This window comes from Paralichthys olivaceus, chromosome 16, assembly GCF_024713975.1.
Source record: "Paralichthys olivaceus isolate ysfri-2021 chromosome 16, ASM2471397v2, whole genome shotgun sequence".
Lineage (NCBI taxonomy): Eukaryota > Metazoa > Chordata > Actinopteri > Pleuronectiformes > Paralichthyidae > Paralichthys > Paralichthys olivaceus.
This window is the reverse complement of record NC_091108.1, coordinates 227702-247444: the sequence shown is the minus strand read 5'-3', so window position 1 is coordinate 247444 and position 19743 is coordinate 227702. Positions and strand designations below refer to the sequence as shown.

Here is a 19743-nt window from a genome sequence, read left to right as displayed (position 1 = left end):
AAATATGAGGCACTGAGAAAAAAATAAACAAACACAATCAGATCATTTGTATTTAATGAAGAAACAAAGAGGTACACATGGAATGTTTCAGTTAATTAGAGACAGAACTAGACCTGAACCAGAAGTAAATCAGACCTGAACCCAGAGTTCAGAAGCTCAGTTCAGAGTCAAACAGAAACAAAGAAAATAAAAAACAGGGTTTCAGTACCCCCCCCCCCCCCCTTCCTACAGGATACATGTTAGATGCTAGCAAAGACGGGAGCAGGTTCAGTCCATCTGGTCAGATCGACCAATCACCACACTGCTGGGCGGGTCACACGGGCATCTGCAGCTGTGAGTACTCGTCCTGCCCCTCCTTCTCCTCCAGGTGAGACTCTACGTCATCAGCATCCAGCTGCAGGAGCACAGGTAAGAGGTCAGCGTCATGGCACCAGTACGGTTTATCACATACACTATACACATGTATGAAACGTTTATCACCTGTAAACAAGGAACAACATCACAGTTGATTTTTATTAAAACACAATAAAAATGTGTCTCAAGTGATGTTTGTGTTGAAGTGGTTCATGTGTCATTCAGAGAAAAACTACAGACGCTGCGTCTATCAAAATAAAATCCAACTCACACAATCTGCTCAGATCAGTTGTAAACACCATGAATCTGGTTTCATTTGGTAACAAACAAGTTTCATGTGATGTCAGGTCGGATAACGTGTGACTCACACTCTGCAGCTCTCTGCGGGTGAAGAGATGAGGCAGCAGCAGCATCCTCACAGGGATCGTCAGCAGCAACACAAAGGGGAAGGCTAATGCAGCTGCTGTCGCCATGACAACCCACAGGAGAGACAGACAGGTCAGCTGGACGAGAGTGAACATGTGCATTCTTAACGTCCGTACCTGTCAGACAAGACACAAGTGTCCACGTCATGTGACCCAGTTTCACACCTCTTTCAGTGACTTTTGTCCCTGGTCAGGGGGTGGGTCTAACCTTGCGGACGTAGCTTTGATCAGGGTGGTACTTTGAGGGCATCAGCAGCAGGATGAGCCTCTCGGTGAGCTGGATCCCGTTCAGAGACATCACACCCATGTAGAGGAAGATCCCAAAAAGCACAGCCAGAGGGATTTGACGCAGAACTTCTCCGATCACAATGGACAGACCTGAGACGAGGAGCAGGGACCAGATCAGAAGTCGTAGTACAAACTGTGGTCACATCAGTCGCAGAAGGACTCAGTCGTACCCACTAGCACAGCCACCAGGAAGCCAGTCACCCTCTGCTCCTTCACTTCCTGGATGCGGGGCTTGTCCCCAGGGGCAACAGCTTTGCTCATGACAGTGAGGGCATTGGTGTGGGTGACGGACCGAACCGTAGCAGCTGACAGCCAAGGCAAACCAAACAGAGCTGAGATTCCACCCACCACCACAATGATGAGGAGGTCCAGGTGAAAGCCAGTTCCCTTCACCAGCATCCTCTCCTTCTTACTGACAATCAGTCTGACGGGCGCAGGGAAAGCGACATTAACACTTCATACTGAGACCAAAAAAAAAAAAAACAAGACAAGAAGAACAGAGTGTTGTACGCTGTGATCTGGGACTCCATGAAGATGAGGATGAAGACGAGAATGGCCGGCAGAATGCTTGCACCCATCATCCAAATGGGAAATTGCCCGTCCGACCCCAAAGGAGAAATCATCCAACCACGCTTCTCTGGACTGGAGACAGAGAATCCACTGGGCACATTGAGTTTCTGTCAGCCAATAGAAAGAAGTCAATTCAACAGAGGTGTTCATACAGATGTTGTAATAAGTCATAAATGTGCTCTGGTCTGACCTGGGTGTAGGTGTCCTCCACACTGTAGTCCACCAACACCATGATGAGGATAGCAATGGGGACCCCAAAGTCTCCGATGATCCTGCGGAGCTTAAGTCAGAAATGTGAGACCTCACATTTAGACTTTGAATATCAGAAAACGTATTACACACCTGGATCTATGAAATGTAGTGAGAGCTGTACCTTTATATCCCTGTCTGCATGTACATGTATCCATAGTTACCTGTGAATGTGTACTTGTGTACAGGAATAAATGTCTGTACCTGTATGTTTGTACTTGAATGTGCTCCTCTTCAACTTCAACTTAAATAAAATTTTGCAGCCAGGAAAAAAAACACAAAACTCACAGGAAACATTCAAGACATGAATACATCCAATAACAGAAAACCGAGAGCTTGGAAAACTATCAGGACCCGCCTCCTTGAGATTTCCCTGTAACATCGTTGTTTCTTCCTAATCTGACCGGTGATGACATGTTTAGTTGCATGTTGTCATTGAACCGCTGGCTGTCGAGCTGGTGTCTTGCAAACAGGTTTTATGGTTGTGGCAGGAGACAATGCCACGGGGCTCTCACCACAACAGCCAGAGATAAACCATTCAGGCTTTAGCATATTTATTTAAACTTTTAAACAAAACTCTCAAAATATAGCTTAAAGCATCTGAAACAGCTGGATGTTTCTCTGTCACCATCCTGTGGGTGAGTGTGTTTGTTCTGAGTGTTCCTTGAGGCAGCTCCACCGCTGCCTTTTAAGCCTGAGGATCCTGGTCTTGGAGAGACGGCATCATCCTATATTGATTTATTCCCTCACTGAGACCTGGCTGCAACCAAATGAATATGTCAGCCTAAATGAATCGACTCCCCCCAGTCATATAAATACACACATTCCCAGAGACTCCAGTCTATCAATTAAACTCATTTGAAAGTGTTGCTTAGTGTTTCTTAGTCTTCCACACCCATCAAGAAAATCACAACAGCCAATCATATTTGCTGTAGTTTACCGTGCTCCCGGGGCTTATTCTGAATTTTTAAATGGAATTCCCTGAGTTTTTATCAAGTCCTATAAACAGATAAAGTTATTATTGTCAGTGACTTTAATATTCATGTACACTAATAATGATAGCCTTAGTGTTGCATTCATCTCATTATTAGACTCAATTGGTTTTAGTCAGTGTGTACACCAACCTACTCATTGTTGTAACCACATGTGACCTCATAATATCATACAGTGTCAAAATTGAACATCTAATAATATTTACACATAATCTGATTCTATCAGACCATAATTTAATAACCTTTGATTTCTAATTGTCAGATTACAGGCCATTAATGAAAAACTCATTATCTAGATGTCTACCTGATAGTGCTGTAGCTAAATTTAAGGAAATAATTCCAATTACATTTAATCATCCATTGAGATAACCAACAAATTCTTTAAAAACCAAAGCTCCACTAAGATTGAGCATTTTGTTGATAGCTCCCGTAAACTCATTATGACTAACATTAGGCTCCATATCGCCTCAAAAAAAGAAGCATGTAATACAAAGTAAACTAGCTCCCTGGTATAACAACTGAATATAATCAATCTATTATTATGATCAGGATATGTACATCTCAGGTTCAGTTCTGGAGGCAGACTCCCTCTCTACTTTAAGATTCAAACTTCCTTCATGATGAAGGTTTAGTTAGAGCTGGTCCAGGTTTGTCTTGGACCTGCTCTTAGTTCTGACCAAGACTGCTTGATATACAATATGTCTCCTCAGATACTCGACGATTATTGACAATAATTCTTCAATAATTTACCTTCCATCTTGCTTCAAACTGTTTCCTCTAACCAGTGCTGTGAATCCTAGTACACTGAGGTTTCTACGTTCTTTTCCCTGTTGAAAGGTTTTTTGGTAGTTTTACTCTTGTTGAGTTAAGAACAGATGAGGTCACAGCTCGTTAACCCTATGAGACAAACTGTGATTTGTGAATATGAGCAGTACAAATAACATTTGATTGATTGATTTCAATCCATATGCACATTAATCGATCATTAAGTCTGGGTCACAGTGGTTTGAAAGCCAGGTTTTAATAAGGGCCAGAACACCAGCATTTCTCTACTTGCAGAGATGGAGTGCATTAGCCTGGAGCTCATCAGTTTTATTACAACGGGTCGGCACATTTTCCAGAATGATAGTTGGTAGTGGGAGATGGTTGATCTGCAGTCTCGGGTGAACCCCGCCTCTCCTGCCCCGTTTTGAGTTTGCTTAGAACTTTCATGTTGATTAGGTCATTTTGCAGGTGCTGAACCCGTGACTCGGACAGCAGTACATCATGTGTGTTGTATTGCAGTAGTGGTACTGTTTGTATTGTAGTACGCCACACGAGAGCAAAAAAAACCAGCTCAATTTCCAGTTTTAATTTGATGAATTCCAAACAAAACGGCTCAATCAGTATCAGTACTACAGAGTCACATTGTAAACCAACACAAACAGGACAGAAGGGAAACCCCGACAACTTACGATGATACACACATGGCTTGAATGTACTGACCCTGCCGGGGAAGAAAGAGCTGTTCTTGAACTTGCGGAGGTAGAAAGCGATGAGATACGTTCCCGCCATAAGCAGTAATGACAGCAAGGCAGTGTTGGGTTCTCCAACAACCTTCCCAGGATTCCCAGCAACAGTTGTATAGTTGCAGAGGAATGGAGATACTGTATTGTTACCATGGTAACAGTTTTGGAGAGGATGCTCCTGAAAGATCTAGAAAAGACAGAGACAAAGAAGTAAACGCTCAGAGTTGCTCTGTGTTGTATTAACAGATACAGTTGTCTGCTTCAGAACCTTTAATTCACACACACTCAGACTTCAACATAAAAATAATCTAAATGAATAAATCTGTAATATCAAAACTCAACACTTAAGCATAATAACCGTTACTTTTTAATAACACACTTCATGCTTATTGGTCTCTGACTTTACCTTGACCAGTTTGGCGAAGGTCTCATAGATGAAAATGAGGGAAATGAGAAAGGAGAAAATCTCCTGAGTGAAGCGGGAGACGAAGCGCACAAGGATGCTTCCCTCAAAGGCAACAGTGAGGAGAACAAGTAGCACCAGCCAGAACCCGATCCACACCCGGCCGGTCAAATACTCGATCCCATTGTCTTTACAAAACTACACAGAAAAAAAAGACCAGGTAGGATACTTTGCTTTGATGGAGGATCCCTGACATATATCCCTGATATTTAACATTGAGCTAAAAAGTAAATTCCTAGTTCACAGTGACACATAGATTTCAGAGGCTAGGGTTAGCAGAACAGATGAAACATCACATGAGGTATCAAGGACAAACTTCAGTTTTAACAGCAATAAGCTTAGAATTCATCTGTTTGACCAACTGTGGTTTTCAAATGCTAAGGCTTATTTGAGACGTACAATCAACCATCATCTGCATAACAGCTTTTATTAAAACTACTCATTATCTTGGCCAAAAAATCATGATTCCTAAAATAAGGTATCTACTGATACAAAGTGCTGATTGGATACCAGGCCTCTGTCTTCTCTGACAACCTCACTGCTCCTTCACTTCACTGTGTGGTAGACCTAGTTTTTATACTGTGAGGCTGTGAATTCACAGCCTGAAAATCACCGACTAGAAAAAGCAGTTTCCATTTCCTCCCCATATTCAAACATCCATCATCATCTGACCATTTTAAGGTAACGTGTAAAAAGTCAGAAAACCCCTCAAGTGAACATTGTGTTGACAGGACTCATGATAGAGATATGGTCATAGAGAATAAATTGAAACAAACAGTTCTCTGAAAACAGATGTAAAGAGAGTCAGGTGAGCTCACAGTGTAGAAGGCCTCTTCAAACACAAGCAGCGGCCCAGAGAAGCCGATCACCAGCAGAGGCTGAGCACCCAACACGCTGAACACTATGCCCTGCATGGCCGTGGCAACAATCAGCTCCGACACACCAATCAGACCCTCTGTTTTCTCACCTGTGTCAAAGGTCAATGATCACAGCAACAACAAAAAGTCTAAAACAATGTATGGAGATTTTATGTAAGCATCAAATAAACATCTGGTTCAACCAAACCTCATCACGAAGTTCAGTCTCTGTCACGACTTACCTAACAGTCCACCAAAGGTGATTGCAGGTGACAGGGCAGCAAAGTAGATGAAGATGATGGCGGCCATGCACTGAGGGTTCAGAGCATCTCTGATGTCACTGAGGTACTGAGGGTAACGTCGCACCACGTCTTTGACCAGACCTCCAAACAGACGACCTGAACGCCTCAGGGGCTCATTGCTGGGTTTGGAGGGAACCAGGGAATCTGCGATAAGATCACAGTTGATGAATATCTTCAGATAAGAGAAGGAAACATTTGGTCTTATCTGGTGACATGATTGTCTTGCAAGGAAGATGAGCACTTTCACAGAGAGATGGCAACTATCAACTGAGCAGGAAGTGACGACAATGTCCAAATTCATAACTGCTGGTGAAACATGTTCATTGACATAAGAACAACCCTGATAACTCACCTTCATGCTGCTGAATACTCGACTGTTTATCCTGCAGTTTGCTGCCCTGCTCCTCTTCCCTCTTTTGGAGCATTTCTCTTTGGAAGCGAGCGACAGAGTGCAGGAGCTCATCCCCATCAACCTCTGAGGGAGGCAGGACGACGCTGCAGTCCAGGAAACGGTTGATGGCTGTCAGAAGATCCTGGCGGTCATCTGCCTGGTACGCTGCCTCGTGGAAGTGCTGAGGAGGTCGAAATCATTATGAAACATTTATTATGTGGCTTCAAGGTAGCAGAGCATCTGTCAAGTCTGTGGGGACTCACCTTGTCTGACATGAGTGTGGAGATTGAGCGTCCGATCTGGTGATAGTCGATGTTAGTGACAGGTGGGCCCAGCAGCAGGAAAAGGAACCTCACAGGGACAGGGACTTCCAGAACAGACTCCAGCAGGACCGCCTCCTGCAGCCGCACAAACGCCATGGAGGGCTGGTCCAGAAAACTCACACTGCCTGTAGACACAGCAGAGGGATGCAGGTTCCCAACTACACACAGTCAAGAAGAAGATGATGTGTATACGATGTGTACGTTTGTAATGCATACCTACGAGGACCACAGTGGCCTCAGCTCTCTCTGGGATCTTCTCCATCAGCTTTGCTTCATGTTTGGATCTGGAGTGACAGGGGGGTGGGGCTTCTCTCTGGACACGCCACAAAACAACCTCAGAATCTTGACAAGTATTTACATTTACTCATTTGAAAAGCTAAATCCTAACCACTGCTTTGCTGATGACTCCCAGTTGTACTTCTCATCTGTCACAGCACCACTCGTGTTCTTCTCCCTGTCCGCCACCTTTCAGAATACTGAGGTGGCACCAACTCCATGTGGTGTCAAATTGAATGATAATCTCACAGCAAATAAACCCCGCCTCCTCACAAGGCAACCAAACCATCAACAAGCTCTTCCTAAATTCTTTGCCAGTAGCATCATGCTAACTGCTGCAAGTCAGGTGTACGGGCGCTGGGGAGCAGCCTCCTCCAACTTCCTGAGGAGAAACTCCTATTTTAACATGTTAGACATCATTTAATTAGATAATATTTTACTCGTACAATGCTACTGGTCGACTGCCAGTACCTGTGAACATTCAATAAGTTATTTTCAAATTGTATTTGGTTAATTTCTGTCTAAATACATTTACTTCATGGTTCGGCACAGAGGTACAGTGGACAACGTCCTGGGTGCAGGACCTGAAGCGGCTCTCTGAAAAATACATACGCCATGCAAGTTGCCACAGTCAGTCAGACACAATGAGGCTCCATTTTTTTCAGCAGGCTGACAACTCCATGAAGCCCCCCCCCCATAAATGTCTCTTTATTTGTCATCACTCACTGTGTTTTTGTTACTACGTTATAAATCGATGTCACATCACCGTCAAACTGTCGTGGTCTGTTTTTGTTTTACCTTGGTCTTCTCTGGGTCAGCCTCTTTGTGATTGGTCAGGTCTGGGGAGAGCTCTGATTGGCCATTGTGTTTGTCAATCAGGGCGGCCATGTTGGCAGCAGAGATGTTTCTGCTGAACAAGCTGTGATCTTTCTCATCACTGGGATGACTGACAACAAAGAGAGGGACAAAGACATGATTGATGGACAGATGATGGACAGATGGAAGATGGACAGATGGATGATGGACAGATGGATGATGGACAGACCTGTGTCGGAGCAGCAGAGCTCTCAGGACGTTGGTTCGATCCTCAGCTTTGATCTGATCTGAGATCACCATCTGCTCTGCCACCTGCTGGGCGATGTCCGGCAGCGTCCTCTGCTTCAGGTCCAGAAGCACCGCCCCTGAAAAGACAACACCATGATGTCACACCATGACATCATAACTCACCTGGAGTTGGTTTCGACAGAAGGTGAGTGCTCTGTGTGTGTGCAATGTCAGTGGTTGTCCAGTGGGGGCAGCACAGAGCTAACCATGGGAGATGGTTTTTCGAAGCTCCAGCAGCGAACGGAAGGAGAGAGAGGCGACGTGAGGTCGACCCCACCGCTCCGTCTCCTCCTCCACCTCCTCCTCAAACTTGATCCAGCGAGCCGTCTCCCTCCACTGCAGCTCATGGTTCCTGTCAATCATCAGCTCGTTCAGCTCCACAAACACCTACACACACACACACACACACACACACACACACACACACACACACACACACACACACACACACACACACACACACACACACACACACACAATTGACAGGTTTTTATGTGGGACATGTGTGTTAATGTCAGTGACCTGAGCTGCGACCACACATGGACACCGCAGACGCTCCAGCTGCTCCGTCTGAGACAGTGGGAGCAAAAACTCCAACGCTACATGAACGCAGTGAACATGCATGAGTGTGGTTTATAATACTGTGTGCATGTCACACTTTATCTGTTTAATGATCATATTAAACACACGCACGCACACACACACACACAGATACAGAGATATAAACACACACACACACAAACAAACAAACACACACACAAACAAACAAACAAACACACACACACACAGATACAGAGATATAAACACACACACACAAACAAACAAACAAACACACACACACACACACAGATACAGAGATATAAACACACACACAAACAAACAAACAAACACACACACACACAGATACAGAGATATAAACACACACACAAACAAACAAACAAACACACACACAAACAAACAAACAAACAAACACACACACACACACACACACACAGATACAGAGATATAAACACACACACACACACACAAACAAACAAACACACACACACACACACACACACACGCACTGGGCTGAAACCCGTTAAATGGAACTAAAGTTAAACACAGATGGGATAAATCAGCCTGTACCTTAGTGTGTCCACTGTTCACGTCCAAACTGTTCATGTCCAAACTGTCCATTGTGAAGACAAGACTGAACCAATGCAGACTCAACTCTGGGTTTACTTGCTCTCACATGAGTGACATCACCTGTCCCACCTCTCCTGTCCCATCTCTCCTGTCTCACCTCTCCTGTCTCACCTCTCCTGTCTCACCTCTCCTGTCCCACCTCTCCTGTCTCACCTCTCCTGTCTCACCTCCCCTGTCCCACCTCTCCTATCCCATCTCTCCTATCCCACCTCTCCTGTCTCACCTCTCCTGTCTCACCTCTCCTGTCTCACCTCTCTCATCCCACCTCTCCTTTCTCACCTCACCTGTCTCACCTCTCCTCTCCTGTCCTACCTCCCCTTTCCTCACCTGTCCCTCCTCACTTGTCCCACCTCTCCTGTCTTACCTCATACTTCACCTGTCCTACCTCTCCTGTCCCACATGTTTTTCTCATTGTGTCAACGTGTGTGATCCATTCTACACCTGAACATGTCCAGTACAGGGTAAACATAACTTAGCATAATGAGACGGATGACACGTCTCCACTTCCTCCAGAATCGAATGGAGGAACAACATCTCAGATACAAAAGCTACCATCTTGTGGTGATGATGTCATTTGTAGTGATCCAGGAGGCGTGGTCTCACCTGTCAATCATGACGTCTCTGCCTGTTTTTATATCATTAAATAAAAAATCTGATCAAACCAAACTGATCAGAAACACTTGAACAAGCACCAGAGAGAGAAGAACGAGCTGAAATGACAGAAACCATTTATAGTTTGGTCCATGTCCCATCTGCTAACCTGGAGGACATTTATGATCTATACTGCAGCCAGACACCAGGGGGCAATCCAGATGTTGACGAGTGCGTTGACAGGTCGTCAGAGCAGAAACTCCGTTCATGTGCACGTACCTTGTTTTTCGAACAAAATGTCTTTTAAAAAGTGAGTTGACATCCAGGTGATGTCACTATTAACTATGACATCACAGCTCACCTCGTGAGGCGTTCGGTCCGGTCGGAGCTGTGACTGACCGACGATCTGATCTTTGCTGATGTGAACGATTGGTCCTCTGGAGCTCCGCCTCACCAGGTGACGCCGCACTGCCGGAACATCGTCCAATCGGTGACCTGAGGGGAGGGGCATATATGTGGGGGCGAGGTCAGAGCACAGGGGTCATTGGTCAAAACTCTGATGGGAACAATTTCCTTATTTCATTATTCATTGCCTTGATTCTTCTTTCCTTAGGGTGAGGGTACATCCCTCCTTCCTTTTCTGTTTTCATGGGAACTTTCTTTTGTTTAATTTGGTTTCAGGCTCGACTGAGCTCCAGTGAAGTGAACGCTGAATAATCCAATCACGCACACAGGTGAGCAGTCTCAGGTTTCTCTGATGTAGGAAGAGAAAATGAGTTTTTGTCAGTCCAGTTGTGAGGATCAGCTGACAGCGCCCCCTGCTTGTTGTCAATTTCTGTGCGTCCTCTCACCTTACATCTGTTTCCCCATCAATCATCATGAAAGCTCAACAGTCTGTTGGTCCATCTCTCATTGTTTCCAGAGGTCTGTGGCTTGCAGCTCGTTTAAATCTTTAAAAAGGTGACAAATCTTCAAACATCCACAACTGTCCTCATCTGTCCTAATGACTGATGCCCTTTTCATGGCCTCAGATGATGGACTTGTCTCTGTCCTCGTCCTGTTGGATCTTAGTGCAGCGTTTGACACCATAGATCATAAGATCACAGAGACTAGAACAACATGAAGGGATCAGAGGAACATCAGACTGGTTTCAATCATATTTATCAGATAGATTTCAATTTGTTAACGTCAACAATGACCCCCCCCCCATGCACATGCAAGTTAGTCATGGAGTTCCACAAGGTTCTGTCCTTGGACCGATACTCTTCACCTTATATATGCTCCCTTAGGCAACATCATCAGAAAGCACCAGAGACACTACCATTGTTACGCAGACGACACCCAGCTGTACATTTCTATGAAGCCTGATGAATCTAATCACTTAGTTCAACTTCAGGAACGTCTCAAGAACATCAAGGCCTGGATGAGCCAGAACTTCTTACTTCTAATTCAGACTGAGGTCGTTGTCATTGACCCTCAACATCTCAGAGAATCACTGTCTGAACAGAGTCACCTTGGTGTCAGTTTGTCCTCCAGCTCCACTGTGAGGAACCTTGAGTAATGTTTGACCAGAAGGCAAAACTCCTATCGTGCACTCTCTCTCCCCCTCTCTGTCCGCATCTGTCCGCATCTGTCCTCATCTGTCCTCATCTGTCCTCATCTGTCCTCATCTGTCCTCATCTGTCTGTGGCTACTCACAGCAGAAAATGCACAAACTGACCATGAACGGCCAAATGACAACCAAAAGACGTAAAATCATGTCTTCACAAGTCAGATTCAGGATCAGTATCAGGATCAGGTTCAGATCCAGGACCAGCCTGTCCATGATTTGGAAATAAATCTCAGTGTGATAAGAACTGCCTAAAATGTCAGAAACCATCTTTGTGTTTGCATGTGTTTGCATGTGTTTGTTTGCATGTGTTTGTGTGTGTAGTGTGAGTAGTGTGTGATTGTTTGTGTGTGTTTGGTGTGTGTGTGTGTGTGTGTGTTTCTTCACTGACTCTTGATTCCGTCCAAGTCGACGGACATCAACGCTCCAACCTCATCAGCGTCGTCAGTGGCAACGCTCATCATGGTGCTGCCACGTGAGAGGGTGTTGTGATTGGTGGAAGTGGTGGGCAGGTCTCTGTGAGGGGGAGGAGTAACGAGTTAATGTGATGAGTCCTGATGTTACCAACGCATCAGGTGTGCTCCTCACCTGGAGGCCATGGTCTGACTGCAGGACTCCTCCTCCTGGTCTTCTTCTATGGTGGCTGCGGCGCTGGGGGCGGAGCCTCTCCTCCCCTCCCTCCTGCCTTCATTGGTCCTCTTCCTCCTGACGTCAGCGGGAGGTTTGGACAGAGGATGCTGGACATGGAGAGAACAGTGACGATGATCTGCAGTAGAGACAGAACCAGACGGTGCATGTTTGAGGTTCTAGGATCAGAAGTGGAACTTTTAAAGAACCTGAAACCCTTAATCCTCCACTTATCAGATCCTTTAGGCAGGGAAAGAGAAACTTGTATCTTCAGGATTCCTGAAACACCCTGAACCCGAGATGGAACAAACTCACTGAATGTCTCTGTAATGTTCCCTTCAACCAGACTCCGGAGAGGTTCCACCCTCTGAAATGTTCTCAGAAACAGAACCTTTTCCGATGTTCCTATTTTCTCTACAAATGATGATCAATGTGATGTAATCTCTACAAACACCCTCCCTTTAAAACTTTCTCTAAGATCACCAGAACCTCCTGAAACACCCGAACTCCTGCAGGATCTTAACAATGACGGAACCCAAATAAAGAACCTGAGAACCTGTTCTTAAGTTTTGATGTTTCACCTTCAAAATCCTGCTCGTCGTAGACTCTGTGTTTGTCTGGCGGACTAACCGCTGCAGGACCAAAGATCTGCGGAAAACACTGAACATCAAATGCTTTGTTCAGGTCCTCTTCTTCTTCATCACCATGGCAATGCGGAGGAGGAGACAGAGACTGTGGGAGATGAGTGAGGACATGTCCGTCAAGGTCAGGGGTCAGGAGGTTACAGCTCCGAACAGATAGATACTGAACACAGCACAAAAATTCTATGTCACAATATAAAGTACTACTAAAAGGTATTTTTTTCTTCCTCTTGTTGAGAGTTAAGAACAGATGATGTCACAGCTCGTTATGATGTGATTTGTGAATATGCGATATACAAATAAAATTTGATTGATTGATTGATTGATACTTTACTTTACTCTGTTAAACAGGATCATTATTATTATTGATGGTTTTTATTGAATCGGTGATGTTTCAGTCATGTGATCACATCTCTCTGCTGGCGAATGGGTTTTGATCAAGTATAGTATTCATCAAAAAATGTTCAGGAATTAATCAAGTGTTGATTGAATGTTTATTGAGTATTCTCATGATGAGCTGTTACCATAGTAACAGCATCATATCTTCACACTGACACAGAGGTGATAATGATTATTGATCGATCGGTGCCGAGACTCACTGCAGACAGACCGAGGGCCTCGCCGGGACCCACAGACTCTGGATGATGGCTCATGTCTCCTTCAGGGGTCAGAGGTCAGAGGTGAGTTCAGGAAGCAGAACCTGGAGATCAAGAGTCAAAAAAAGTAGAAGTTTAGTTTCAAATATTTATGATGAGTCATCTTAATTGTTGTGTTTTAATCAGACTGATGAAGCTCAACATCTGTGAACAGCCTCTGACATGTGGAGCCAGATGTTTCCTCAGGTGCTAACAGACAGAGAACATGATGTTCTGATGCACATGTTCTTTTCAACATGGTTCCTACACAGAGTCCAGCAGCTGAACTGTGGTGACTCCTGCATCATCAACAATGACTTTACCTCAGAGACATGAACTTCAAACTGAGGACACGATCCCCACTCTGTACACAAAACACAGTGTGTGTGAGTGTGAGTGTGTGTGTGTGTGTGTGTGTGTGTGTGTGTGAAACAGGGAAGAGTTGGAGCCTACCTCAGCGTCCCTGCAGCACTGAAAGAGACTGAAACCAACAGAGAGACAGAGAGAGAGAGAGACAGAGACAGAGAGAGAGACAGACAGACAGAGAGAGAGACAGAGAAAGAAAAAGAGAGAGAGAGAGAGAGAGAGAGAAAGAAAGAAAGAGAGAAAGAAAGAAAGAAAGAAAGAAAGAGAGAGAGAGAGAGAGACGGGGTGAGGAAAGAGGGAGAGACTGAGAAGAAAAGAAGAGAGAAAGGAGGTGGGGACAGACTGAGACAAAAAGGTCCAACAAAAATCAGCTGAAGGTCACTATGGCAACCAACTGTCAGTCAAAGTTAGTCCCGCCCCCTGGCTATTCACACTCTTTAACTCCTCTTCCTCCTCCGAACATGTTAATGCTAACTTTAGCTACGTAGCATCTTTAAACACATTGTTGATGACAGATTGGTCATGTGATCTGTCTCCAGGATCATCAGTTGTTTGTTCAGTAGAGCAGCAGTGACCTCTGACCTTCAGGCTTCACTGTGGAGCTCAGTGTTCTCACCTCGTCAGTGTGGAGCCGTCGTCCAGAAGAAACTGTCCCTTCATCTGAAGCTGCTTTTATATCAGCTCATGAACCTGTTGACACAACAACTGCTTCACATGTGTCGAGGGGATGGGAATGTGAAAGTGTGTGCTGGTGTGTGTGTGTGTAGTTAATCTACTGTTTGTGTAGCAGCACAATGATTCCTGTTTGTGTTTGTTTACTGTCGTCACTGTGCTTTGAATCTGATATGTTCAGTAAACACAACAGGAAGTTTAACCGCGTCACTCTGTGGGAACTCACCTGTGCGTGTGAACTCACCTGTGCGTGTGAACTGTTTGTTGTGTCACATGTTGTTAATGACACTTAACACATCAGTGTGGACAGAGGACATTTAATAAGTGAGGACATGGAAGAAGTTTTATTCAGACAGAAACTCACAGTCCTGAAACATAAACCAGGGCCCTGTACTACATAAACTACTACTCAACACATCCAGGATCTCTTTCAGTTATCCAGCTGAACTTAACCTAACAATCACAGTCAGGCTAAGTGGTCACATGACGCTGGTTTAAACTTGTTAAGTTAAAGGTTCAGTGTGTAGAATTCAGTGATCTCTAGAAGGGAAGGTGCCTGTTGCAGCTGTAGATTGTGTTGAGCTCCTTTGCATCAGCCACAGTGAACAGGTAACAAGTGAAGTACATGTAGACAGTCTGTGGTACTGTGAGTACTTTGCTCCTACGGGTCAGGTTGGCTCTGTTGGGCTCCAGAAGCTGACAAAAGTTCATCCTCTGAGGAGAATCTAGATCTTTCAGAAACTCCTCAGAGGAATAAATCCTGAAGTTACCCTGACAACCACAAATCCTGCTTCATAGTACAGGGCTCTGGTGTTTATGGGAAGGTTCATCCTCTGGGGACTGAGACAACAACAGTGTGAGGACGTTCTGTGGAAAGGTCACAGGGTCACTAACATGCTGGACCATCCAGTCTGCCTTTGGACACCCTGAGACAGTCAGTCCTCTGCAGGGTCCTGCTCCTTCTTCATGCCCTGCTCCCTCTTCTTCTTCACCTCCATCAGTCCCTCCTGGATCTTGTCCACGGCCTCCTGATCTCCTGCCTGCCGGGCCAGGCCCAGAGCCTCCTGGTAGTACCGCACAGAGTCGTCCAGCTGCCCTGAAGGACCAGAGACAGAATGTCTTAAAAAAATCTCCCATCTTAATAAATGTCCCCACAAACATTGACCTGTCCTTACCTTTGTGCAGCAGAATGCCGGCCATGTTTCCCAGCAGGATATGTTGGTCCGGGTGTCCAGCGGACCTGCTCAGATCCACGGCCTGTTGGACCATTGCAAGGGCATCGTCATGACAACCCTGCAGATCCAGGATGGTGCCCAGGTCGCTCATCAGCACCAGAGTCTGACAGGAGACGACAAGACGATGGTGACATCAGACGTAAACATCAGTCTCTTTACCTGTGGACGTGTTTCTAGTAAATGGGTGTGTCTCTACATGTGGGCGTGTCTCTGGGCAACGCGCCTCTCTATCCGTGGATGTGTCTCTACCTGTGGGTGTGTCTCTCCCTGCTCCTGGCGGCAGATTTTCAGTGCGTACTCATAGTCCTGTCTGGCCTGGTTCAGGCGCCATGTTGATGCTCGGTATCGAGCTCGAGAGTCCAGGCAGAGTCCAAGGAGAAGGCGGGTCTCTTTTCTCAAAGCCTCCTCCTCCTCTGCAGACGATGAACAGCGTCACCAAACAAACGTTGGTTATGTGAGAAATGTTTATAACGAACAAAATGAAAAATGCTAACAATGTTAAAATAATATGAATTATGTGAATAAAGGGAACAGTTATTAACATGAATAACGTAAAAAAAAAAACTGAATAGGACAAATGTCAATAACGTGAAAAATTAATAATGTCAACAAGGTGAAAGGTCTTAATAACACGAATAAAGGAAATAACATTCATCACATTAATAACAGGAAAAGTGTTAAAAACCTTAATATTGTGAATAAGGTGAAAAATGCAATTCATGATAGTAACATAAATAAAGGGATTTACGTGAAAAACGTGAGTAACGTTTTATGAATTACATTGTAACAGTTGTTTATTTTTATTTATTGTATGTCAAACACTTTGAGCTGCATTTGGTGTCTGAGCGTCACAGACTTTGACTCTTGTTGAGTTAAGAACAGAGGATGATGGTCATTGTTAACATCTGTGAGACTAATGTATTAGTATTGTTGATGTGAATACTGTCTCACCTGTCTGTTCCTCTGCTTTCAGGTCGAAGTTTTTCTGCAGTTTGGCCTCAAGAGACTCTGTACAGAACCTGAAGCCATGTTCAGCAAGCTCCGCCCTGCAACAACACAACAAACAAATACACAAACTAATAAACCAACAAACCAAGAGAGGCCAGGGCCCTGAACTGTGAAGCAGGATTTCTGGTTATCAGGTTAACTTCAGGTTTAATTCCGATTTTTCAGCTTCATGAAGCTCGTTCCCTTGTTATCGGGTAAATCACCATGGTAACTTATGATGATCAGCTGACCTGCTCCAGGTTAAGTTGGAGATAAGAGATCAAACATTATAAAAGCTCCACCCACTGACCAGACATTCCTCTGAACATGACATCATGTTGTTATCGTGGAGCTGGTGTGGATCGTTCCAGTCTCTGAGGAGGACCAGGGTCTTCAGAGACCCACAAGATCCTCTGAGATCCTGTGAGGAGTTTCTGTAAGATCTAGATTCTCCTCAGAGGATGAACCTTTGTCAGCTGCTGGAGCCCAACAGAACCAACCTGACCCGTAGGAGCAAAGTACTCACAGTACCACAGACTGTACTTACTTATTTTGTTCAGCGTAGATGGAGGCTAGTTTCAAAGACATCTCGATGAAGGCGTTGTCGTCCTGGTAACATACAGGAAGAGTGAAGACCAAAGAGCACACACACAGAGTACTGCACACACAGAGTACTACACACACAGAGTACTACACACACAGAGTACTACACACACAGAGTACTACACAAACAGTGACACACACACACACACACACACACACACACCTGTTGTGTTCCTCCCGACAACATGAAGCTCATCGCTGCTTTGAACAGTTTTTCTGCCTGAGACGAGGAAGAGATTTGACTCAACGATATGAGATGAGTCACAGTGACATCACAGTGACATCACTGCTCTTACAGGTGTAAGAGGAAGTGCTAGCCAGTGATTGGACGTTACTCACATTGTCCAGCTGACCCTGCACGTAGGCCAGGTTTGCCATCTGAGGAAACACACAGCGTCTTAAGACGAGGTCAAAGGTCACACTTGCAGGCTTACAGCCCATAGTACTTATTCAGATGTGGGTGTGGTCGGGTATGTGTGTGGGTGTGGTCAGCAGGTGTTACCAGGCTGTAGGTGTAGATGACGGCCTGCTTGTTGTGGGTCTGATGAGCGAGAGCGACGGCCTGATGGAGGAAACCTGAGGCTGCCTGAAGCTGACCCCGATACACACTGAGCTGAAAGACACACACAAACACCTCAACTACTGCAATACTACTGGAATACTACTGCTCATACCAAATAAACTACTGCTGATCCTAATAAAAATAACACTATTACTGCAGTAATAACAATTCTACTGATACTACTGCAGTACAAACAACACTACTACTGCTCATACTAACACAATGCAAATATTACCACTGCTACTATTGTTCATACTTACAATACTACTGATACTACTACTATAGCTGTGGTACTAACAATACTACTGAAACTACAGTGTGACTGTACCTTGGCTTTTTTCAGCAGCAGAATCATCTCATCGTCTTTTCTCTGAGCTTCATCTCGTTTGTCTTCATCAGAAGTGAACAGAGAGAAAGCTACAAACACACAGACACAGACACACACACACACAAAAACACACACACACTTTATGGTAAATAATGAAAAAGTGTAAAATCAGCATATTTATGGAGTTTGGGGTAAAAGATTTTTTACCAACTGTTGCCCACAGAGCTGCTGCTCCTGCTGCTCCTGCTGCTCCTGCTGCTCCTGCTGCTCCTGCTGCTCCTGCTCCTCCTCTTCCTCCTCCTCTTCTTCCTCCTTCTCCTCCGCTCTCAAAGTTTCTTATGTTTACCAAGAAGGCCGAGCGTTTTCCTGCCACAGAGCTGCTGCTGTAAAGTCAGGTTTGAATAGTGTCGATAATAAAAGTAAAACACAGAGTTTGAAATGGTGCAATAGAGAAAATGTTTTCTACCAAAGTGAGAGAAGTAACATTGAGATAAATTCAGATGTTTCCTGTGAAGATAGAAACCAGATCTCAAATCCAACTGGTCTGTTGGTAACAGATGAAACTGTCTCACATGCTTGTCTTCATCTAATTCTTCATTTCGATTTTTCCTTTTGCTTTAAGGATGATTTCTTTGGTGAGTTTGATTCGAAGATTGACAGTGAAGGTAAATTATTTGATAAATCTTTTATTATCAATGGGTAAAAAGCACATTTACAAATGTAAATTCAGTGGCTTGAAACCATCTTTTCAGGTTTTTCAAATTTAGTTGAAAAAGCCACAGAAGAAATGGAGAGGAAAGGTGATAAGTACATTAGCATATAGGTATATAAATACATATACATATGTATATATGTATATGTATATATTCTTCACTGATGAAGTGTTTTAGTTATGTTTGTTTTATTATATCATCATTTAAATATGACACAATATTCACTTGTACTCGGTAACACGTTGATAACAGTTGGATGACGTCATACAGCTCGTGGTAAATGGTTGTATTTATAAAGCGCTTTATACTACAGTTTGCCATTCACCCAGTCACACACACATTCATACATACAGTGCATCTAGAGGAGCACTTTTCTATTGTTGTTCTCTGAGGGGCCATTCGGGGTTCAGCATCTTGCCCAAGGACACTTTCAGGTGTGTTCACCTGTTGTCCAGGTGAGTCTGACTCTCGCTCACCTGCCTCCAGCTGCTGAACATCTGGACCTGATCAGGGTCAGACCCAGAGCACGACGCACACAGGAGGCCGCCATCTTACTGATTACGTCATCGTGGCCGGACGTCAGAAGGGTCACGAGGTCTCGTTGCCTTCAAAATAAAAGCAGCGGAGAAACGGTTATTATAAATCCGAAGATTTCAAAGTTTCCGTTTAGTTTCTTTTCGATGAATGAAAATATTGATTTAAAAATATCCTGCAGAATCTTCTGTCATTATTTCATTACATTCACTGATATATTGCAATTATTTCTGTCTATTGGTTATAATCATTCATAATTGTATTTAACGATCATAGTCTTCATACTGAGATGGCTTTCATTTCATCGACCAGTTTCTGTTCACGTTCTGATCCTGGATTCAACAGAGACA

At 44.4% G+C, this 19743-nt stretch overlaps 2 protein-coding genes across 12 annotated transcripts; both read right to left on the bottom strand.

Annotated features, from left to right (window-relative positions):
- Positions 1-35: 35 nt before the first annotated feature.
- Positions 36-14125, bottom strand: slc4a2a (solute carrier family 4 member 2a). 3 transcript variants are annotated; one of them, XM_069511373.1, is made up of 22 exons: positions 13847-14124; positions 13358-13458; positions 12699-12849; positions 12079-12256; positions 11882-12006; positions 10243-10376; positions 8309-8489; positions 8044-8179; positions 7797-7944; positions 6939-7035; positions 6663-6847; positions 6361-6580; positions 5949-6152; positions 5668-5816; positions 4793-4987; positions 4364-4573; positions 1828-1917; positions 1578-1744; positions 1238-1491; positions 988-1157; positions 723-896; positions 36-394 (listed from the first exon to the last, which is right to left on the bottom strand). In XM_069511373.1, the coding sequence occupies exons 2-22, from the start codon at positions 13409-13411 to the stop codon at positions 314-316; spliced, it is 3303 nt and encodes a 1100-aa protein (XP_069367474.1). In that variant the 5' UTR covers positions 13412-13458; positions 13847-14124; the 3' UTR covers positions 36-313. The 3 variants fall into 3 exon arrangements, with proteins under 3 accessions (XP_069367474.1, XP_069367475.1, XP_069367476.1); XM_069511374.1 differs by lacking the exons at positions 4364-4573; positions 4793-4987 and having other exon boundaries at positions 13847-14125; XM_069511375.1 differs by lacking the exons at positions 10243-10376; positions 12079-12256; positions 12699-12849; positions 13358-13458; positions 13847-14124 and having other exon boundaries at positions 11882-12003.
- A 607-nt stretch (positions 14126-14732) lies between these two features.
- On the bottom strand, positions 14733-19653 carry ttc19 (tetratricopeptide repeat domain 19). Of its 9 annotated transcripts, none has more exons than XM_069511454.1 (12): positions 19304-19653; positions 18431-18529; positions 18354-18394; positions 18147-18235; positions 17759-17869; positions 17596-17634; positions 17420-17476; positions 17201-17262; positions 16618-16712; positions 15916-16079; positions 15607-15769; positions 14733-15527 (listed from the first exon to the last, which is right to left on the bottom strand). In XM_069511454.1, the coding sequence occupies exons 1-12, from the start codon at positions 19354-19356 to the stop codon at positions 15367-15369; spliced, it is 1134 nt and encodes a 377-aa protein (XP_069367555.1). In that variant the 5' UTR covers positions 19357-19653; the 3' UTR covers positions 14733-15366. The 9 variants fall into 9 exon arrangements, with proteins under 9 accessions (XP_069367555.1, XP_069367553.1, XP_069367554.1 ...); XM_069511452.1 differs by having other exon boundaries at positions 19336-19653; XM_069511453.1 differs by having other exon boundaries at positions 18431-18526; positions 19336-19653.
- Between the last annotated feature and the right edge of the window lie 90 nt (positions 19654-19743).